Source organism: Salvia splendens, chromosome 10, assembly GCF_004379255.2.
Source record: "Salvia splendens isolate huo1 chromosome 10, SspV2, whole genome shotgun sequence".
Lineage (NCBI taxonomy): Eukaryota > Viridiplantae > Streptophyta > Magnoliopsida > Lamiales > Lamiaceae > Salvia > Salvia splendens.
Window position 1 is genome coordinate 11937569 of NC_056041.1, and position 24479 is coordinate 11962047.

A 24479-nucleotide genomic window follows, 5' to 3' on the forward strand; every position below is an offset into this window, starting at 1 on the left:
GGCTTTTAACTCTCGTTGTGGCTTCATGGTTTCCACCTTGAGGACAAGGTGAATTTTAACCGTGGGGAGTTGATACGAGTATATCTATAGAATATCCTCATATCTCTATTATTCCATATATTATTGATTTCCATATCTTTCCTATTTCTTGATCACTAAGTTAGGTTATTAGGGAGTATTATAAATATGAGTCTTTGTTATCTTTTGAAGGAATCATGAAAGAAATATAATTATCTTTATCGTTCCGTCTTTTATTTTTCTGCAATTTACTTTTCCGTCTTTGTTCATCGGTTGCTCGACAGAGACTCCTCCGCGAACGGACCTTCAATATCCGGCGAATTCTCGCCAATTATCATTGATACGGGTTTCTCCGTATCAGTTAGTCCCCTCGAGTTCCGAGATAAGGAGACGTTGGGGTTGAGTGCTGAGAAATTGCCAATCTTCTAACAAAATCTCCACTTGATCAAGAGATCATGCATGTATATATGGATTTCTGTATATATAGCTAGGTTTTTATAGATTACTTGAATCTTTATTTATTTATTTCTGCATATATTGTTCTTTTCATTATCGTCTCCATGGTTTATTTTCCTTCTTCAACTCCATATAAAAATATAGAGTCGAACGCCCCTAAATGCAGAATATGCTGTCCTTTGCTTTTAGTTCATTATAGAAAATTCAGATTTTAAAATAAACTAAACAATGTAAAAATGAACTAAGTCATTTAAACTTCCAAATTTCTTAAAGTGAACCAACAACGATGTAATAGTGATCTCTTGTAATGGGGCGGATCCACTCGGTGGGAATAAGGAACAATTGCCCCACTACAATATATTAATTTGTTAATGAATTTTAAAAGAAATATAATTTCCTTTATAAATGCCCACCTCAAACTTCTAAATTTCTTCATATATTTATTTTTTTCCCCTCTAAATTGAATTCATGACTCTGCCACTGGACTAATGACCTATTCCTTTTTTTAGTTTTGCATTTGAAATTAGCTATATTTTGATCACATATCTAATATATGCCCAATTGTTTCAAAAAGCTACAATATTTCATACTCCCTGTGTACCATAGTAGTAGAGTCATTTCATTTTGCACACTCATTATAAAAAAAACGATAATAAATAGTTAAAGTTGAGAGAGAGTAAAATAAGAGAGAAAATAATGTAGAGAAGAGTATTATCTACATTTTTCTTTCTTTTACTTTATTTTTTCTCCACTTTGACTATTTATTATCATTTTTCTAAAATAAGTACACAAAATGAAATGACTCTACTACTGTGGAACGGAGGGAGTACGAAAGAAACAAAAACTACTTAGCATATGATATTAGAAGTTTTATTAATGTTGATTTCAAAATCACAACAAAATCATCCAAAACAGGATAAACATATGCGCAAAGAATAATACATTTACCTAAATAATAGATTAATAGTACTATCACGACATTGCCATAAAACTTTGATGTTTAACTTTTTGTGCATATAAATCTAAGGCCACCCGCAACGCGTCACGTAGGTGGCCCGTAATCCGTCATGCCGGGACGAGACGGCGGCGTGACGCGTTGCAGCACCCCGTCTCGTCCCCAGCCCCCCGAGCGTTCCGTCCCGCCGAGACGGATGGCGAGACGTCTCGCCACGATCCAGCGCTACGTGGCGCGCTCCGACGCCATGCGTGACGCCCACTTGCCGGCCTGTGAGTGGGCATGGTCATGCTGACGCAATAAATCATTTTTTTCAAAAAATTTGAATTAAAAAAATTAAAATTTAAAAAACGAAAAACGGTAATATTACCGTTTTTTTTTACTCTATAGATACTCCTAATTCATCCTCATTTCACACACAAATACTCATCGATTCTTCCCAAATCATCTTCATTTTCTCTCCAATTTTCATCTAACCTCTCATCACAAAATGAAGCTCATTACCAAAGCGGAGCCACGGGAGCCGACATTCTGAGGTCGACTTTGCGAGTCTACTTCGACGACACCGCCAAACAATTCAAACATGTCGATGTTTGGGAGGTCATCTAAGACGAGGAAAGGTGGGCCGACGGTGTCCGGTCCAACTCGGGCTCGACCTCGAAGCGCACGAAGCACACGGCAGGTGGCCAATACTCATCTAGTGACGGCGGTTCGGGCAGCGCCGCACAAGAGTTTGCCTCGCAGGAGGTTGAGGGCACGGCAGACGATGCCGGGGAGTCCTCCCGTGGGCGCCGTCGGCCGCAAGGAAGAAATGCGACGAAGGCGGCTAGAGGGAGGAGGGGCTGAGCCGAATCAAGCCAGGCGGGCTCGGGCTCGGGGGCACCCTCGAACTCCTTAATGTCCATGTACATGATCGCTATAATGGCGGACACTTCCAGCATGACGCCTCCCCAATACCAAGTCTATCTTGCCGGAATTGAGTTTATGGCAAGACAACTTGGTATTCCGCCTTCAGGTGGCTTCAGTGCACCTCCACCGCCTTCGGGGGATGATTCGCCGGTGGAGTAGTTTTTTTTATTTTCTATAAAATTTTATTTTAAATTATATAATTTTTATTTTTTTAGGATTTTAATTATGTATTTTTTTATTTTTTTGATAAGTTGTATTTTTATTTTATGTTATAATTTTATTTTACTTAATGAAGTTATTAATTGAATTTGGTTGAAAATAAAAATAAAAAATAAAATTGAATGAATAGTAATTTAAGAGACGGTTAAGGGACGGATAAGAGATGGAGGGTTGCAGGTTCAGTCCCTTAGTTAAGAGATGGAGTAAAAAATTACAGTGAGCCCATGAATAGTAATTTAAGGGACGGTTAAGAGATGGATAAGAGACAGCGTTGCAGATGACCTAAATTCGCTTGAGAAAATTGAAATAGCAATTACGCAGTCAAGGTAAACGGGTCAACCCGCAAGCCGGCCCATCGAATCGCATCAGCCATGAGAGCACCCGCAACGCTGTGTCGTTGCGGTGCCTAGGCCGTTCCGGAGGAACGGTTCCGCGGCGGCACGCGTTGCAGCCGCCGTGTCCTCGCCAAACCGTGCCCATGCCGTGCCGGGTGTCGTTGCCGCGGCCCGCGGCACAACACGTTCTGCCACGCGCCGAGGCGACGTGGCGGCCTCCCATTCGACGCGTGACGCCTACTCGCTGCTCCGCGAGTGGGTTTCGTCAAGTGACGCAATAATTCATTTTTTAAAAAAAATTCGAATTTTAATTAAAAAAAAAAATTTGCAACGGTATTGTTACCGTTTTTTTAGCCGTTTTGTAATTTTTTTTTTATAATTTATTTACTCTATAAATACTCCTATTTCATATTCATTCCACTCACAAACACACATCTATTCCTCTCAAATCCTCTATATTTCCACCCCAATTTTCATCTCAAATCAATTCTGTTTTTCTTCTCCCAAATTTAATCAAATTAATGGATCCTTTTGAACAAATGCGTCAAATATTGGAACAATCACTTGAAGAAGATCGACGACGGGAGGCGGAAGAAGCCGCGCCGCCCCAACGACGTTCTCGTACGTACATCCATCGTAACCGGGAGGAAGCCGCCGCAAGGTTAGTACACGACTACTTATGCGATAACCCGGTTTGGGGAGATACGTACTTCCGTCGTCGTTTCCGCATGGGGAAACCGTTATTTCTCCACATCGCGAATACTTTGGCAGCCCGGGAAGAGTTCTTCCAGGAAAGGTTCGATGCGGTCGGCCGTCCCAGCCACACGACGCTGCAGAAATGTACTGCAGCAATCCGTCAGCTTGCGACAGGACAAACGGCCGACATGTTCGACGAATACCTCCACATCGGAGACAGCACTGGGCGAATGTGTTTGCTCAAATTCTGCAAAGGCGTCCGTGCAGCCTTCACCGACGAATTTCTCCGGAGGCCAAGCACGATTGATTGTCAGTTCCTGCTCAACCTTCACGAAACAGTGCACGGATTCCCCGGGATGCTCGGCAGCGTCGATTGCATGCACTGGCAATGAAAGAATTGCCCGATGGCATCTATACAAGAACGGTTATCTATTCGTGCAAGGACACGCGACTCTAGCGCCCACACCCAACTCCAACAGGATCTAATTGAGCACATTTGGGCAAACTTTGGCGGATGAAATTATTAAAATTGTGTAATTTTTTTTTTTAGGATTTTAATTGTGTGCTTTTTATTTTTTTTAAGTTTAAGTTGTAACTTTGTTTTAATGTTGTGTGTTTTTTATTAAAGTGTGTTTTTTTAATTGAATTGAGTTGGAAATAAAAATAAAAAATGAAATTGAATGAATAGTAATTTAAGGAACGGTTAAGGAACGGAGGGTTGCAGGTTCCGTTCCTTAGTTAAGGAATGGAGTAAAAAAGTACAGTGGGGCCCGCAAATAGTAGTTTAAGGAACGGTTTAGGAACAACGTTGTAAAAAAGTACAGTGGGGCCTCCCCAATACCAAGCCTATCTTGCCGGAATTGAGTTTATGGCAAGACAACTTGGTATTCCGCCTTCAGGTGGCTTCAGTGCACCTCCACCGCCTTCAGGGGATGATTCGCCGGTGGAGTAGTTTTTTTTTATTTTCTATAAAATTGTATTTTAAATTATATAATTTTTATTTTTTAGGATTTTAATTATGTATTTTTTTTATTTTTTTGAATTTTAAGTTGTATTTTTATTTTATGTTATAATTTTATTTTATTTAATGAAGTTATTAATTGAATTTGGTTGGAAATAAAAATAAAAAATGAAATTGAATGAATAGTAATTTAAGAGACGGTAAAGGGACGGATAAGAGATGGAGGGTTGCAGGTTCAGTCCCTTAATTAAGAGATGGAGTAAAAAATTATAGTGAGCCCATGAATAGTAATTTAAGGGACGGTTAAGATATGGATAAGAGACAGCGTTGCAGATGACCTAAATTCGCTTGAGAAAATTGAAATAGCAATTACGCAGTCAAGGTAAACGGGTCAACCCGCAAGCCGCCCATCGAATCGCATCAGCCATGACTCCCAATACGGATCTTTAGCTTGGACTCGTCACTTCCCGCCACGCGGCGTTCTCCTATTGGTGTAGTTCTCGTGGCGTTTGATATCATTGGTGGATGTCACCCGACCTCATTTGCTCTGTCAGATCTATAATATTATAAACCTCCCTTTGACACGCTCTTCAATTACTGAATAACTAATCTACTTCCACTCTCTCCCACTCAGATCTATATATCTCTGATTGCAGCACTACTTCTTTTTGTTCTGTTAATTTCGTTCGATTCTTACCGGAGTTGAGAGTTATAAATGGAGTATCCGAATCGGAAGATTTGGATAGTGCAGTGTTTGTTACTTTTTTCCGCCGCCTGCTTCATTTCTCAGCTCAACGCTTCCGATGATGTGGTATGGAGTCGTTTAATTGTTTTAGATCTGTTATGGATGATTGAGTTCGTGCTTATGCTTTGTGGTTGGTGTTTGCAGATTTTTTACGAGTCGTTTGACGAGGATTTTGAGGGGAGGTGGATCGCGTCTGAGAATCCGGACTACACAGGTTTTTTGTTTATTCAGTCCCCGATGATTTTGCTTTTGATATTTTTTTAGTTATTCATAGGCTAGTACTGTTTTGATTCATTATTTCTTTCTTCTGCTCTAAAAATACGAATTACTGTATCTATTCTTGCAGTCATGATTACACCCGTGTAAATTCAATACCTGTTAGCTTCTATATTGATATTCTGAAATGGTCGTTTCACTACACAGCTGACTCTAGTGAGTGAGTGTAAAATTTTCCAGGTCTATGTGCTGGATTTGGAAATTGATTTAAATCCTATTGTCCCCAACCTGATCTTTCTCTTTTAAACCTACACGACTACTAAATTTTTGTTATTTATGATGTTGCGATCATTTTTAGCCTGAATTTTACGGAACAGTATCACTAATTCCAGTGAAAATATAGAATTTTATTTACGAAATTGTTACTCTGCCACTACAGCATATATCTATTTTTAGCAAGTACTGTACCTTACTATTTTTCAGGTGTGTGGAAACATGTGAAGAGCGAGGGACATGATGATCATGGGCTTCTTGTTGGGGAGAAAGCCAGGAAGCATGCCATTGTGAAGCCACTTGATGACCCTGTTGTCCTCAAGGATAAAACAGTTGTTCTTCAGTTTGAAGTTCGCCTCCAGAATGGCCTTGAGTGTGGTGGTGCTTATATCAAGTACCTCCGACCACAAGATGCTGGATGGGTTCCGAAGGGATTTGATAATGAGTCTCCGTACACGATAATGTTTGGCCCTGATAGATGTGGAGCTACAAACAAGGTTCACTTCATCCTGAAGCACAAAAACCCCAAGAGTGGCAACTTTGTTGAGCATCATCTCAAGTTCCCACCATCAGTACCTTCTGACAAGCTCACCCATGTTTACACCGCCATCTTGACACCCGATAATGAGGTCAGGATCTTGGTTGATGGGGAAGAGAAGAAGAAGGGGCAACTTCCTCTCAGGTGATGACTTTGATCCTCCTCTGATCCCTTCCAAGACTATCCCTGATCCGGATGATAAGAAGCCTGAGGATTGGGACGAGAGAGCAAAGATCCCCGACCCAGTGGCCACCAAACCAGAAGATTGGGATGAGGATGCTTCATTGGAAATCGAGGATGAAGAGGCTGAGAAGCCTGAAGGTTGGTTGGATGATGAGCCTGAGGAGGTTGATGATCCCGAGGCAGCCAAACCCGAGGATTGGGATGATGAAGAAGATGGTGAATGGGAGGCGCCCAAAGTTGATAACCCGAAGTGTGCTGAAGCTCCTGGATGCGGTGAGTGGAAGAGACCAATGAAGAGGAACCCTGCTTACAAAGGAAAATGGCACGCCCCACTCATCGACAACCCCAACTACAAGGGTATCTGGAAGCCACAGGAGATTGATAACCCTGAGTACTTTGAGCTTGAAAAGCCGAACTTTGAGCCCATTGCTGCTATTGGTATTGAGATCTGGACAATGCAAGATGGTATTCTGTTTGACAACATTTTGATCTCTTCCAGTGAGAAAGAGGCAGAGACATACCGTGAGACAGCATGGAAGCCAAAATTCAGTGTCGAGAAGGAGAAACAAAAGGAGGAGGAATCTACCGAGTCTGATGGCCTTAAGGGCTTCCAGGTAATTAACTATATATATACATACATGTATATGTGAGAAGTTCTCACAAATTTATGTTTCTATTATCTGACACCTGCTGCTTTGTGTGATCAGAAAGTGGTGTTTGATTACCTATACAAGATTGCTGACCTTCCGTTCTTGGGTGAGCACAAAGTTAAGGTCTTGGTGAGTGATCTATGCCAGTGGAAACTAGATAAGTTTGTTAGTTTATTTATAAACTTAACCTTATTCTTGCGGATTTTATTTGCAGGACTTACTTGAGAAGGCTGAGAACAAGCAAATCTAACGATTGGTATCCTTGCCTCCGTTATTGTTGTTATCCTCTCTATTTTGTTGAAGCTCATCTTCGGAGGAAAGAAGCCTGTGAGTGTTCATAAAAAATATTCTTCAAATTTCTGCTTATCTGTATATTTTAGACTTATTATTTCTTATGTTTGGAAATTCAGGCAAACGTGGTAGCAGAAACAAAGAAAACTGATGTCGCTGAGAGTTCAGATGATCAGGGAAGCTCTGAGACAAAAGATGAGAAGAACGATGATGGGGCTGCTGCTGGTCCGCGCCGCAGGGCTCAAAGGCGTGATGACTGAGGAAGGCCAAAGGGGGAACACAAGGTAGAGTCGCAATGATGCTCTCTGGCAGCAGTGTTTGAGCACTGAGTAGTGTAGGTTTTTTGGAACTTGGTTTAACAATGTTCAAAATTTTCATGCCGTTTTTTTCTCTCGATTTAGGTTTTGTATTACTGGACCATTGATTGAGATATGGTATTATCCTTTCTCTATACATTGAAATATTGAATAGTCGTGGCTTTGAACTAAGGAAATATTTAGTTTCCTAGTTTACTTTTAGCTGGTTTTAATCGTATCCCTGTTTTCATACCAGTTTTCTTTACTGTGATTGCTACTCAAAAATCCAAGTGCTCTTTTTTTTATATTGCTGTATTTCCTGAAAAAGTGGATATGGCGGTGGTCGTGTGGATTTGGGATCAATTTTAGAAAGTTTTAAGTACCACAGGACATAAGTAAATAATAGTCTCCCTCAAGTGGCAAATAAAGTAAAAGTGCTGCATCAATTGATTGGCCAAGTTTCAGTAAAATTGATATTCAAAGCTAGGGGAATATTACTTGTTTGTGACACAATAGCTTTACTATGATAGGCCCTGTCACATAAGATACACTATTTACCTGGAATATCAATAGGATACATATTTGACAAAAACAAATAAGTGTCACAATCGGTAGTTGTTTGCAGCATGTCACATACTCCTGTTCCATGTCCAGTGGTGGCAACTTATAAGTTTTGGATGTATTTCTGGCTCTGGAACTGTTAGTGCCAAACAAGAAATTCTTGCCAGGAGCCAATTAATATGTTTTTTTATAGATATAGGGCCAATTAATAATGTTAAATAACACTAAATGGAGCTTTGAAATGAAGTGAGGAATTAATAACACGTTACTACTTTTTAATAGTTTCACAGCAACAAAACTTATCAAGGGAAGAAATTGAAGCTTAAGCTAGCAAGGTTACTGAAACTCATAAATATTTTACAACAGTAATCAATACCCAATTTGTTTTTTTTTGATACACCTTAACAAGAATCATCTAATACAGTAAACAAAAGTTAAAGCACAAATCCTTCATCCGTCCATCAAATAGTTATCCACTTGAGTTGGACATGAATTTTATAAGTTGATTGGGTATGTTGTGGGTGAAATAAAAGTTTCACTTAATTTATAAGATCTAATTTTTTTAGGGATAACTGCTTTAAAAGTCACAAACTTTGCCCGAATTCCGGTTTTTCCTATAAGCGTATAAAGTCACCAACTTTGTCGGATCGCTGGTATCTCCCAAATTGACCCGACCCGGTGTTTTCCGGCAACTAAGCATCCTATGTGGCATGCCTGAATGTTGACGTGGATGGCGAGAAACAGTTGCACAATTTTGACCCTTTTGATGTCTTCATTTCCACTAATTAAATAATTCAAACCTTCTTAAAAGTTAAAACCCTCTAATTAAAATATTTCTTAATCTCTCTATCTCTAAAGCTTAATCTCTCTTGTTTTGCCAACTTCCTAATTAGGTTTTTCAGTTCTGCAGCAACAACAAGCTTCAATCGGAAACTGCACGTTCTAATTTGCTGCGATCAAATCGAAGGAGCCAATGAGACAGCAGCGATTATGTGGCAGCCGCGACTTGCTTAAGAGGATGGAGAATTACAATCAAGGAGATCTAACCGACATAATCAGAGCCACCGGCGGCGCCAATCCGCCAGCTGAAACCCCCGCCGCCGCAATGGAGTGGCAGTTTCCGACCAACTGCAATCTCATGTCAATAATTTTGTTTTTTAATTCTCCGTTATTTTCGCGGTGACGTGATCCGGATCTAGGGTTCGGCAATTGTGCCTGAGGATGCGGAGGTGGAAGAGGAGATCGGCGGGGAGGGGTGCGGCGGAGCTCGGAGGCGGCGCGGCCGTAGCCGGGTTGGAGATGATGCCACATTCCCAATTCCAAAAGTCGAGATCGGTGCAATTGGGGACGACGAGGTCGCGATTGACGGAGGGGGGGAGGTCGTAGGAGAAGATGCCGCCGGAGGGGCAATCGTCGGTGTATAGGGCGGAGGGAGGCTCCGGGAGGGTGGTGGTATTGGAGTGAATCGGGACGTAGCGGACGGAGGGGGAGGGGGAGGGGGGAGGAGGAGCGGTCGGGAAGCAGAGCATGGGAGTGCGGGCGATGGAGATGATGAGGGCTTGGGCCCAAAGGAAGGCGATGAAGAGCCAGAAACGGGGGTGGGAGGAAGACGATGAAGGCTTGGGGGGAGGAAGACGATGAAGGCTTGGGCCCTAATTGTTTTTTTAATTTTGTTTTTTAAGTTTATTTTTTTTATATTGCACAGTCTATAATTGTTGCATATGGTTTAATTTTGTTTTTTAAGTTTATTTTTTTATATTGCACAGTCAATAATTGTTGCACATGTCAGCCGCCACGAGATGCCACACCAATTAAATACAACACGTCAGCGCACTCTTTCGCCGGAAAAATCATCATGAGAAATCGGCAACTAAATACAAAGTTGATGACTTTATACGCCAATTTTATAGGTCGTGGGAAAAACCGGAATTCGAGCAAAGTTAGTGACTTTTAAGGTAGTTATCCCCTTTTTTTAAGCAAATGCAAAGGATCAATCAGTGTTTATTGGTGAATTCAGTATTGATAATATTGATATATGGGGATTCTAATTAATGAGTTGTGTTGAGTATAATTATATTAAATGGAATGTATAAATGGAGCAACAGTTTTATTTTGATAAGAATCTTACAAGACAATACACCAGCAGCTATAAATATTTGAAGGCTGAGCATTGAAAATAACAAACGCTATCCTCAGTCATGAAAATATATCTAAAGAAGAGTCTTAGCTTGCTTATTAAGGGTGGTGTCTATAACTGAATAATAAGTAATAAAGAAAACAAAATTGTTCGCTCAGCTACCAAAAACAAGAGTCATGAAATTCGGGTAAGTTACAAGTAAAAGTTGAAGCCTTTTGACTATTTTGTATGTTCCTCCTCTGAGCCTGTAGTCTCTCTCCATTTTCATTGGTGTTAGCATCTAAGTACAGGCTTCGAACACATACCAACTTCTCACCGCTTTCCGGCAGCTTTCCTTAGTGGAGGTGCTTCGTCATCATCAGACGCAATGTCTCCATACTCCCACATCCCTAGTCTCTTCTCCCGGGCTTCCGTCTGGAATTTTCCAGTTCGTCCATCGCCTGTTGCTTATGCTTAGGCTCATCCCATCTACGCCTTTCTCCAACCGACCCAGTCCCTCTTAAAACCATATTTACATGTTACGATTGTGACACAAAATCATATAATGATCTGTTTTCCAAATATTAGATGTCATGAGATGTAAAGAGATATAGTCTATTATCATACCTGTAGCATAACTCCATTGAATGCCGTCTCAGACTCGCTATCAACCAGAGTTACAAAAAAGACAGTGCCCGTGCCCTGTCCGTTCACTTTTCCACCTGACGTGTCCTTCTCTTCTATGATGCTCTAAATCTTTAGGAGTGCTCATAGTGTTCGCGCTCAAAAACGGATCGCTGCTTCTTGACCATAGTCCTCTGCCAAGCTGGGAACCTTGATGAATGCCAGGCTGCATAGCTGAGCAAGGCTGGTGCAAGCAGACACCGAAGCATCAAGAGGGACGCAACTGGCTGTAGGGGACGATTTCTTGGGTTCCCGTAATCAATGTAAAAAACCTCAAAACTTGTCATTTGTCAGATTCCACAGCACCACGTGGAGCAGTAACAATCTTCATAATCAAAGCAGATTGAGTTAGAAACATGTAGGAACCAAAATTCTGATAATTAATAACCATCACAGTAAAATAGAAATACTTTCTTCATGTACCAAACACCGATACATTATAACTAATTACAGACTAAAGCTGAGTACCCTCACTAAAACCATCACAGAACCCTGAGAAGTGAGTATCTTTCGTCTAAGACACATATCGAAGACAGGGCCAATTATATTCATGAAGGTCATTCAGAATAACAGAATCAAGATGAAGAAATCACCGAACATAATCATTGACTATCTTTCAAGAAAAGTTAAGAGAAAAGTAATGCAATGCCCCTCACCATTGCACGATTCCAAGACTTATCAGCACTGAACTGAGCCAGCACAATATCTCCCTTTTTAGGATTAAAGGCACCAATTACAGGAGCTTCTTGAAGGCTTAAGTGAAGGCAAGCTGTTTCTGTATGCCGGCCACTTTCTGATCAGCAACTGACTGAATATAAAATTTACCACCTTCCAAGACTTCCGTCACCATAACCTGAAAACAGCACATGATTAACCAGGATTACCTCTGAGATGACTGCCAGTGATGTATGAAACTTCATACCTTAAACTACTCCTCTTTTGTCTTCTTCAACAGATTGTACCATTGGTAACTTCCTCTCCCTCAACATAATTCTCCCATATCTGAAATAGAAACTATTAGCAAAGATCACCAAAAAGAGGAACCATGGAGGAAATTGTATATTCAACCTTCAACTTCTTCTGTTTTGCTGATTGCTCGGCTTGAACCAGGAGATGAGCTTCTGGATCCTATCGAGGCCGAAGGAAGTTTGAAGTTTAGCCAACCCCGCCTCTAAAAGTGGTATTGCCACATTGGTTCTAGACTCCCACATGGTTCCCAAAAAGGTTCCAGTTCTATCAACAGTTTTCGACTTCAATCTTCATGCAGGTAGATCAACATAATAGTGAGAGAGAATGCACATATAGCAGAGAATGCGAAGCCTAAAAAGAAATAATTACCTCACAATCCCTCTGCATTATTTTCCCCGCCTCATAACATGCAATGGCTTCTTCCGAATAAGGCTCGCCACGGCCAGGGCATCTGACACCAGACAACGACAATGCAATACTGCATGTTGCCTTAGGGATATCTATTTTGTATCGGTGTCCACTGAGAACATATTCGACAACAGCAGACATCCTTCTATTGCGTTGCAAAAATGGTAGGAAGTCTTTCGCTTTCTTTGCATTAGCCTACAGATGTCAATTCCACAGATAGTAAAGTTACCCATGTATTTCTTAAACAAAGTTATTCTAAATAGAACACTATATTTACTCAATATGGCGTAGAACTAACCGTTAGAAGATCTGTCATATGCCTGGTGGGAGGATCTTTAGCAGAATGCATACCTTTCTTCCCAGAAATAGCACGTGATTCAGCAGATAAGAGGGCATCATAATAATTTGACCTCTCCTCAAAATCTCGATGCCTAACAGTAGTGGCAAAACCACGAGCAACTAAAAGCTCGGCAATATTAACCCCATTTGTTTGGTTAGCAGCAGTAGCAGCAGCATCCCCATCCTGAGACGGATTAGCAATAAAGACAGTTCCAAAATCCATTACCCTTGTGTCTCCAGACCCAGCCGGAGCAGCACCTCCATCTGTCAGGCCAACCTTCCTGGAATATTCCATAGAAACATTCACCTGAAAAGGTAAAGACGATGTCAAAATTACAGCACTTCATTATAGGAAGTACAAAAGAAAGATCAAGAACCAACCATTACCATACCTGACGACCAATTAGGCGTGTCCTCAGGAATTCCTTAGCATCACGAGCATATGGATCAGGTTTTTGATCTCTACGAGGATTTCCCATTTTAGGTCCCCGTATACTTGAGAGATTGACTCGCCGCTCTGCAGCAGGATCTCCAAATGGCAAGGAATCATCAGCAACAACAATACAGTCTGCACTTGCAACTTCAATCACCTGCACAAAATAAGTTGTCAGCAAATAATCAATTAATTTAGAAAAATTGAAAACCACTAAATGTTAAATCCAGGGCACAACTTACTTTTCCTGTAAAGTTCTGGTCATGAATGGCCTTTGAGTTGGTTGCTGGGGGGACATAATTTGTCCAGATTCTTAACCTCGACTTCTTTGCTTGAAGTTCTGCATTCTTCAACCTCCGTCTGGCCTCATCTTCCAGCAAGCTTGCACTCCAGTCGACATATTTTGCTAAACCCTGGGGAAATAAAATATAGATAAACATCATAAAATTCTGGTAAAAGCCAAAGACACTAAAGAATGGCATGTGCATGAGAGAGAGAGAGAGACGTATAACATAGACATCAAGTATATAAGGAAATAATAAGACGACAACTACAAATGCATTTTGAAAACAAAAAAACATAACAAAGTAATCTGTCAACCATCTTTAACACAGTCTGGATACAAAAAAAAAAAAAGCAAGGGTACCTCAGATACCACACATTGCTTTCATTTTATCAAGAAATCTTAGATAAAAATTTAAAATGTCCAGAGAAAAACATAAACTAACAATGGATGACAATGAAACATATAGGTGAGAATATTGTCAATTCATAGAGAAGAATCTTATCCAAGGTATAAGCTATCACATAATATGGAGCTAAGGGTGAAAAAAGAATTGACTCCATAATAACATTATGAAATGACTTACATGTTCAATAAGCTCCAAAGACAAATCCTTTGCTGATTCACCATCAGGATAGTATACTGAACCAGTAAGATTGCTAAATTTGTCAACACCCTCCAATACAATCCTTACCTGTATCGCGGAAAATGACAGGTACATTAACAGGCTAAAACAATAAAGTATTTTCTTTGAAAAGAGAGAAAAGGGAATTAAGAAAAAGAGGAAGTCTTTCTGTTTTAAGCAGTCTCACATCTCTGTGCAACACACGGATTTCTGTGAAATGCTTGGCTTCTTTCCCAAAGGGATCTGCAGGAACTTCATTAGCTGATGCCGATGATGCAGCAAGCCTCTGTGCAGATGTTAAAGGAGCAAGGCCTTCAGTTGTTGAATCTCCATTTTGTTCAGTAGGCATTACCTCAGTAGCAATGGCAGATTCTGCTGCAGCTCTTCTGCCAGCAGACGGAGCCTAGTAGAAAAATCAATATTGATGTAAAATTTGATGGAAAGGAAAAGAAAACCATAAAAAAAGTACTGTCAATCATTATATATACCTGAATCCCAGCAACAAACACTTGGACATATTGAAAGTCAGGAAGCAAATAAACACGGAGCGTGCTTCCATCACGACACTGGTCGACAATAGCCTCCAAAGGACTTCCCTTCTTAGCAGCCAATAGAGCCATAGCATCAAAACTACCAGGGTCGCTAACTGCTGAAGGAGGCAGGTCCCTAATGGCTGCCTCGGCAGCACCTGGGGTCTGAATGGAGTGATAACAAGACATAAATTATCATTACAAAATTCTGAACCAAATAATCTCTAAACAGATGATAAAAACACTTCAAAATTCAAACACTAAAATAAAAAGACAAAATATATATTCAGACCGTGTTCCATCGACCAAGACCTTGCTGCTTGGCCTGCTCTTCAAGGCGAAGCAGATCTGCCAAGTAAGGACTGGCTTCTCCTTTCTGTTGACCTTGATCCCTAACCTGTGCAATGGAAAATATCTATATGAGATACAGCAAGAATCAGCGCACACAGTAACAATGACAATGTTCTAACAACAATGGAAAACCTTTGCCCAGCCTCCTGAAACCACGAGCAAAGCCACATTCTTATCCCCAAGGAAAACAGAGCCAAACTCCCGATTAATGGATGGTACAGTGTAATCCACTCTGAAAGTGACCTCCTGTAATGCAAAAGACACAAATTGTTAAACCTAATTTCAAAAATAACATTATTCACATTTAAACGAACGATTATCCTATGGCGGATCAACAAAGCCAACAATAAAAATCCACCTTTCCAATGCAAAGCTTCCTCAAGAATTCTCTGCTCTGCCATGCAAATGGCTCATCAAGCCCACCTCTTCGGGGAGCCTATAAGAGAAACAAAGTAATACAAGGACTTCAGTAAACTTATTCTCAATCTATTAACCCCGGACACTATTAGAAGGAGGTAGCCATAAACCAAATTCAATATTTAAGATGCTTCCAAAAATTAGATTCAGGAAATACGAGGGGGGTTATAATATAACACAAACAACTAGAGTCCATAAAGCTTGGACAAATTGAACATGTCCTCAAGAAGAATTATCTAAATGCATGCTCATGAATCTGAGAAGCTTACTGAATAATTACATACACATAAACAAAACATACCAACTTAGGAGCCATTAATGAAGACAAAGTGATTGTCTTCTCTGGGGGAATCTCAGCCTTCGTGTTCCCCATTATCACCAAGCAGTCACCAGATGAAACAGCTTTTACTGTTCCCCTCAACCATCCTGTGGCTCCAGGTGCCGATGCCATTTTAACAGCTAAATCTGCATAACAAGAGGTTAAAGGCGGTGACTTAGAAAAGGTAAAAGCAACAGCAACAGCAACAGCAACAGCAACAAGATCAACAAAACTAAGCTCTGTTCACCTTCTGAATCAGTTTTTGTGCATGGTTTACCCGATTGAACTAATTATAATGCAAGCTTAAATAACAGTACTTCCTGAAAAAACACTAAGCAATCAAACTCGCAACTGCAAAACCAGTAATTGTACTACTGAAAAAAATATAAAAAATAAGGATAAAAGATCAATACTTTATTTGCAAAACTGATTCAAATAAAAGGTTGGAGAAAAACTTGTATATCTTGATGAATCATAAGGAGGAGGAGCAATTTCTATTAGTTTAAATCATAAACAATGTTCCAAAAAGGATTAATTTTTCATTGAAAACAGAAATATTTAGAATCGATGCAAATTAAATAGCCTAAATTAACAGATCCATGCTTCTGCAATTTCACAACATTCTATTAAACCCCATCCAAACCTTATATGAATCTAATTAACAAATGACTCTTATCGACGCAAACTCCAAGATTTAACAAAAGAACAAATGCAAGTAATTAATTACTGTCTAGTAGCTTCCACATGCCGCCGAATCACGCACATCAAATAGCTACACGAGTAAATTGTATCGCAGAAATCTCAAACAAACACATGCAAACACACATACGATAGAGATCTACAGCTCAACACCAGGGATCATCACGATCTCACATAAAAACACTCAAAACAAATCCAGAAACAGTCAATTCACTGTACACAACCGCGTGCATTAATCGTAAGAGCTCCAGATCACCAAGATCTGGTAAAAAATCTCACCTACAAAACCACCTCAAAAAGTCTCCGACAAATCCTAGGCTGGAGGAGGTTGAAGAGCGAGAGTAGCGAAAGCGATCCGATTTCCAATTCGATTACGATGAAATCATCAAATCCAACCAATTATTTCCAAAAACTGAAACGGAGTTGTGTTAACTTTTTCTGATTCAGTTTGTTTACTCAATTGGGGCGAAATTGAGAGAATGTGTTCAAGAGAGAGACGACGGCGGAGCATGGAAAGCACATACATCTATGGCGATCTAAAAGATTGGTCTTTTATAGCAATGTGCAGCAGGCCTCAATTAAATCACCTCGATTTTTTCTATAATTACTTAATGTGCCACGGATGGCCTGCCGTTTTGTTTTTTCTCCTAAATCCAAATCTATTCAAGAATTGTACATTTATTTCCAAATTCTTATTTTTTGCTTTTTATTATTGGAAAAATAGCGACAGAGATATTACGAGTTGCAGTGACGTGAATGGAACGCCAGGTGGAGGATGAGGCCAATGAGAGAGCGACGTGTGGGGGTGGTTGTTATTTCTGCCACGTCGGAACTGGGATTTCATGTGCATTAGGCCACCCGCAACGCGTCACCCGGGTGGCCCGTAATCCGTCACGCCGGGACGAAACGGCGGCGTAACGCGTTGTAGCGCCCCGTCTCGTCCCCATCCCGCCGAGCATTCCGTCCCGCGGAGATGGACGGCGACGTGGCGCGCTCCGGTGCCATGCATGACGCCCACTCGCCTGCCCGCGAGTGGGCATCGTCACGCTGACGCAATAAATCATTTTTTTACAAAAATTCGAATTAAAAAAAAATTTAAAACGAAAAACGATAATATTACCGTTAATATTACCGTTTTTTCTTTTTATTTATTTATTTTTTATTTTTTTACTCTATAAATACTCCTAATTCATCCTCATTTCACACACAAATACACATCTATTTTTCCTAAATCATCTTCATTTCCTCTCCAATTTTCATCTAACCTCTCATCACAAAATGTCCGGCGACGGAAACTCTGGCGGTGGCGGTGGCGGCGGCGGCGGGTTCGACATCAACGCGTTAGGCGACTAGGGGCATGTACAATGTCATGGGTGGTGGTTCCGATTCGTCGACGCCGGGCACCCAGGGTTCGTCGACGCCGGGGGGGTACCAACCACCCCATTTTGATGTGGATGCATACGCTCGTCCCTCCGCCCCGAGGTATTCGCAGGGATTATCCTAGATTCGGGAGGATTATTCCGTTGAACCCACTCCGGAAGAAGGTCGAGGCGGTGGAAGCTCCAGGGCGGAGGCTAACGACGAGGAGGAGGATGATCTAGGTCGGCATCCGTACAGCCCCAAAGAAACGCTGGCGGTGTACAACGCCTGGATCAGCGTCTCGTACAATCCCATCATCGGGAATCAACAATCCCGGAAGTGCTTCTGGGAAAAGGTCACCGAGGCCTACCACGAGATTAAGCTGAAGGGGTCCCGCCGCCGCACATATAAGATGCTCCGCGCTCACTTTGACCGAGTCGACAGAGAGGTCAAAAAATTATGCGCCATCTACAAGAGTGAAGCAGCTCATTACCAAAGCGGAGCCGCGGGAGACGACATTCTGAGGTCGGCTTTGCGAGTCTACTTCGACGACACCGCCAAACAATTCAAACATGTCGATGTTTGGGAGGTCGTCAAAGACGAGGAAAGGTGGGTCGGCGGTGTCCGGTCCAGCTCGGGCTCGACCTCGAAGCGCACGAAGCACACGGCGGATGGCCAATACTCGTCTAGTGAGGGCGGTTTGGGCAATGCCGCACAAGAGTTTGTCTCGCATGAGGTTGAGGGCACGGCAGACGATGCCGGGGGGTCCTCCCGTGGGCGCCGTCGGCCGCAAGGGAGAAATGCGGCGAAGGCGGCATTGCAGTTCACATATTGTGCATTATATAGTTAATAACATCCATTACTCGTGACAATTTGGTGAATTATTCGTATCGTTTTATAATTTGTTATTAATGCGTACGTACTATACCCTAGCCCCTAAGCTTATTAAACCCTTAGGGGAAACAAGAAACGTGTGCCAAACATCATAACACAGCACATCTTGTTCGTATGCATTGCAGTTCACAAATTGTGCATTATATAGTCAATTATATCCATTACTCGTTACCATGTGAAGATTACATACGTGTCTACGTACTATACCCTAGCCCCTAAGCTTATTAAACCCTTAGGGGAAACAAGAAACGTGTGTCCAAACATCATAACATGGTACATCTTATTCGTATGCATTGCAGTTCACATATTGTGCATTATATAGTCAATTATATGCATTACTCGTGACCATGTGGTGCATTATTCGCAGATACCAAAATGTGGCAGTTACTTTTCCGTCAAATGTCAATAATAACCCTGTAATGCATACAACCACCTTCTATAATGCAACACGGAACCAGTTTTATAGATTCAATCTGATCCGTTGATGCCTTAGATCTAACGCGTAATATTAAGAAGGAAAAAGGATCTAAGATGTGAAAGGAGAATAACGCTCCCCTATATATATATATATAATATATGTATGTATCGAAACAGGTTATCGATACTTTGTTATGCATAGTAGTAAATAGTTGTGTTATCAGGTTTAGTTACTTTTATGATAGTGTTGTATATTGAGTGTTTGCAAAAAAAGAAAAAAAAATAGGCAGGTTTTGTTTGTCGGCAGGTTTTGTTTGTCAATCGCACCAAAAGGTGACGTCACTTACTTGGTTAAAACTAACCGAGTAAGGGGTGTTACAGATTCGCCGGCGGAGTAGTTTTTTTTATTTTCTATAAAATTGTATTATAAATTATGTAATTTTTATTTTTTTAGGATTTTAATTATGTGTTTTTTTTTTTGAATTTTAAGTTGTATTTTTATTTTATGTTGTAATTTTATTTTATTTAATGAAGTGTGTTTTTATTAATTGAATTTGGTTGGAAATAAAAATAAAAAATGAGATTGAATGAATAATAATTTAAGAGACGGTTAAGGGACGGATAAGAGATGGAGGGTTGCAGGTTCCGTCCCTTAGTTAAGAGATAGAGTAAAAAAGTATAGTGGGACCCATGAATAGTAATTTAAGAGACGGATAAGAGACAGCGTTGCAGATAGCCTTAGTTGCTCTTTGCGGAAAAGTTCGTTTTCTACCCAAATTTTGGACAGTAAAACATGTTAGTGTGTTTTAAATTTTTAATGCTGCTATAATTGTTAGGGAATATATTGGTGGATTTTGGACTCTTCCATTTAATTGGCATTTATGTTGAGATTAATAACATTATTCTAAGTTGAGCAAGAAAGCTTCTGCATGTATTGTGCAATGCCTATATTGTCAAATTCATAATATGTAGAATAAATAATTGCTACCACCAATTAGTGCGATTACAAAATTTTGATTATTTTATAAAAAATCTTAGCAGCTAGTGTTGCTTTGATGCTTAACTCATTTTCAATATGTGTGCGAATTTAAAATTTGTGGGACATTTTGTTAACGTCTGATAGTTTCGGTATTTAGTAGTACTGCGTAGTGAATTAGTGCAACTATTTGACTGTAATTATGTGTAATTCATGTTATTTATAGAATGACAATAATTCAAATTCAAATATTATAAAGTAGTAGTAGTAGTAGTAAATATTTCCTTATAGTATCAATTTTGCTCATGTTTTGCTTTTTATAAACTGAACTGAATAATTACTTGAACAATGGGGATTTTATTATCGTTTTCTCCGCTCTTACTGTACATGCATTTGGTATGGGAAGTAGTTATATATTCCAATCTCATTTATATGGTCAAAATTTTCACTAGTAATATGAACAAAGGAGCGTTAGAATTTACTCCATTCCTTCCAATGATATGTCTCATTTTTATTTTTAGTCAATCATAATTTACTCCATTCCTTCCAATGATATGTCTCATTTTTATTTTTAGTCAATCATAATAAAAGGTCACAAGTCTATTTTTTTTATAAAAGTAAATCATCATTAATAAATCTAATTATTTTTCTCCCTTCAACATTATTCACTTTATCTTTTATCTCAATTAATACATTCAACTTTTTTTTCCTTAATACTTAACACAATAAAAAAAATTCTAAAATCGCGTAACATATATTTCCCCAAATAACTTCTCTGGAACAAAAGGAGAACATTGGTATACATCAATCCAATGTAATAGTCAAACACACAATAGATATGTAAATTATATGTGAAAAATCATACTATGACAAACTTGACTTGAAAAGTATTGGTGTGATTCAACTACTTAAATATTTATTAAACTCACAAAGTATAAGTTCGGGAAAAACTCGTCTATAGTTTTGATTTGAGATACACAAGTCATGGCATATTAATGTCGATATCTTTGAGGCAATACGATAAAGTGTCGGATTTTTTATCCAGAAATATGTAAAAATGTGATTTTTAATTATTTTTATATTAAAAGATATTTTTGCCTTTAATAAGCCCCAAAAAGATCACAACACTTGTTAATTTATTAAAGATTCTAAAAAATGTGCCCTATTTACCATAACTTTTTCTCTGTTTTTTCAATGTCAAGGTCGTCAAACCCCAAACACCACCAATGGTTGAGTGTTTGCTCGACCACACCACAATTGGATATAGTAGTATTCTTTTGGATACAGTAATGGACACAATAATATTATTATGGACACAATTAAACATGATACTAATATAGTTATAGATAAACATGATACTAATATTGATTGAATATAATCTTTTATAAAATGTAATCATACTAGTTCTTCAAACAGTATAAATCACAAATCTATCTTTGATATACATCCAATATTATTTATTTATATATCATACAAATGACTATCAAAGTCGTGTGAATTAATTGTATGGTTGGATTGATTATCGTTTGGGAGTTTGAAGGTATATTAATGGCCACGAAAATTAATTAATCCCACTATTCAACCGTTATTCAAGAACAAATAAGCTGATTTGACATTAAAACATTCAATGACATGGACTCGAGTCATAAACGCAATTAAGAAAGTGACAATTGGTAATCTTAAAATATCTTTAAAAAATTATTTTAATATAAAATTTTCAAGTTAAATTATTTTTTAAATACCATATGCCAAATTAAATATTATTTTATACAGATTTTAACGCCACATCAAATCCATATATTCACACAAAGAAATTTGCGTGAAAAAAATATAATTTATAGTAGTATCTATTTTTATGAGGAGACATGTTTAATTTATCATAGATGTAAAATTCCTTCACGATGTTCAACGATTAGGTAGCGTAAAACAAACTCTAGTATTGTTTGCATAGGTTCGATTAAAGAAATTATCAACGTGTCTTGACTCATGAGCCTGAAACATGTTAAGAGCAATATTCTTTACCTTGTGAGTTTTTGTTTTATAATCTTTTGCTTTTGTTTTGTAGTTATTTGTTGCGTCATAAAAAAATTGTCGTGTTTAGTTTAATCAAATAGTCTCACGCCTCTAACAAAGAAGTAGTACTATAATAGAAGACGAAAATACAATATTGTTGCACTAGAGGATCATATATATAATAAATGTCCCAAACATTTCCAATCGAAACAAATTCAATTACAACTCTTATACATAAATATGTGATATGGGAGTTTTTCATTGCAATATGTGATGAAGTTGTAACTAGCATAAGGACATCCAACCTCACAGATGAATGGATCACATCTTTTTCTAAAGCAAATGTGCTTTTTACACCTTAAGCAATAGTTAAGTGAAGTGAACTCCAAGCCTATCTACATTAATTTTACTTCCACAAGCTGCATACTCAATATTAATTCCACCTCCCAATATTTTTATATATACACATATATCACCACATTCCAAAACACACACACAAAAACCTTCAAAAAAAAAACGATGAAACACCACAAACTACTTCACCTCCTCCTGGCCTCTCTCCTAGCCTCCATCCGACCCTGCATCGGCGGCGACGGCGACAACCTCTACGACGTCTGCCCGAGCGACGACGCTGCGAGCCAAAAAATGTTCTTCAACGGCTACCCGTGCAAGGCGCCCTCCGACGTGGCGGCGTCGGACTTCAAGTCGTCCCTGCTGGGGTCGGCCGGGGACACGGACAACTTCTACCGGTCATCCGTGACCATGGCGACGGCCGCGGAGTTCCCCGGGCTGAACACGCTGGGGCTCTCGGCGGCCAGGACGGACATGGACGTGGATGGGATGGTGTTGCCGCACGCCCACCCGCGCGCCTCCGAGATGATGTTCGTGAGGGCCGGGGTGGTGGCGGCCGGGTTCGTCGATTCGGCGAACCAGGTGTTTCAGAAGCGGTTGGGGGAGGGGGAGGTTTTCGTGTTTCCGAAAGGGCTGCTGCATTTCTGCTTCAATGCTGGGTTTGAGCCGGCCACGATTTTCTCCGTGCTCAACAGCCAGAATCCCGGGATCGCTAGCGTCTCGGGCGCCATGTTTGGGGGGAAAGGGATGATGGAGAAGCTCAAGGCTGTTTCTATGGAGGATTTGAATGGGGTTAGTAGTATGGAGTTGTTTGGGGAATAAGATTTTTTTAACAAGAGAGTTTTGGGTTTGGCTAATTTAATTTGCAATTATACTACCACCACTTTTCTAAAAGGGTAAACACTAGTTATTTAAATCATGAAGTTTGGTAAATTTTAGTGAATTCTAAAAGTTTGAAATTGGAATATTAAATCACAAAATTTTAATTTTTCTCAATTGTCCTTTTTATATAAAATGTTTTTTTAATAAAAAAACTCCTATTTGAAGAAGGAAATTACAACTAATGTCAAGCGGTTCAAACTCGGCACCTCATACAATAATGTCTAAGTTCCTTGCCGCTAGGACAAATGCTCGGGACCTTTTTATATAAAATGTTGGCTTTTGATGATGTGCAAATTATTTCATGATTTGATATTCTAACTTCAAACTTCACGAGACTAACTAGAATTTTAATCAAATTTTATGATTTAATGACTAATAACTATCCTAATTATAATGCCATCTTTTTTTTTTTCAAAAAATCTCTAAATTTTTCTGAAAGCCTAGCCTAGTTGTGCCACAAAAAAGACATGTTTTAGTGATGGAGAAAATTGAGAGATGGTAAAAGTCGTGTTTGTTGGTGAAAATTAGAGTGGATATTGTTGTGTGAACCTTTTTTGTGTGACTAAATTATTGATCATGTAATAGTGATGGTTTTGGTTTGTGTTGTGGGCGTGAGTTTATTTTGTGACTTTGGCTGATTTGGATTTCAATCTTTTGATGTAAACACTTGTATATATTTGTATATTTTGTGTTGTGATGTTGGAATGAATAATTTTTATTGGTTTTGTGTGCAAGATTATTTATAATCAATTAAGTGTACGGATTACCAATATTGAATCCAAATAGTAAAGAATCTTCATTATTTCGAGGAACATGCAGATTTGATGTTCAACACATATTTAAGGAAGAAATAGTAAGTAAATGTGATATAGAGATATTTTAATGAATTTAGGCCATCAAACAGGAGTACCAACCATATATAGTGGCGGAGTATACGGGGGCGTAAATTACTTGTAAAATTTGTTCAGTGTTTATAATGTCAACGGCTTGGACGTGAATAATAATGAATTATGTATGAGAGATGGATAATGAGATAAATAATTAGAGGATGAGTAATAGTAGAAACTAGAGATAGAGTGACAGCGCCACTCAACCTCCCACCTCTCCACTAC

The 24479-nt window shown here is 39.4% G+C and overlaps 1 protein-coding gene and 2 pseudogenes across 1 annotated transcript; 2 read left to right on the forward strand and 1 right to left on the reverse strand.

Annotated features, from left to right (window-relative positions):
- The first annotated feature begins 5122 nt into the window (after window positions 1-5122).
- On the forward strand, window positions 5123-7849 carry LOC121752033 (annotated as a pseudogene).
- A 2893-nt stretch (window positions 7850-10742) lies between these two features.
- Window positions 10743-16982, reverse strand: LOC121752427 (annotated as a pseudogene).
- Window positions 16983-22438: 5456 nt separating this feature from the next.
- LOC121753397 (germin-like protein subfamily 3 member 4) lies at window positions 22439-24101 on the forward strand. Its single transcript, XM_042148689.1, has one exon. It carries the CDS (start codon window positions 22654-22656, stop codon window positions 23305-23307), a length of 654 nt encoding a protein of 217 aa, XP_042004623.1. The 5' UTR covers window positions 22439-22653; the 3' UTR covers window positions 23308-24101.
- The last annotated feature ends 378 nt before the right edge of the window (window positions 24102-24479 follow it).

What these genes read in the sequence shown, in the direction of transcription:
- LOC121753397 (XM_042148689.1), top strand. Translation starts at nt 22,654, where the DNA reads ATGAAACACCACAAACTACTTCACCTCCTCCTGGCCTCTCTCCTAGCC.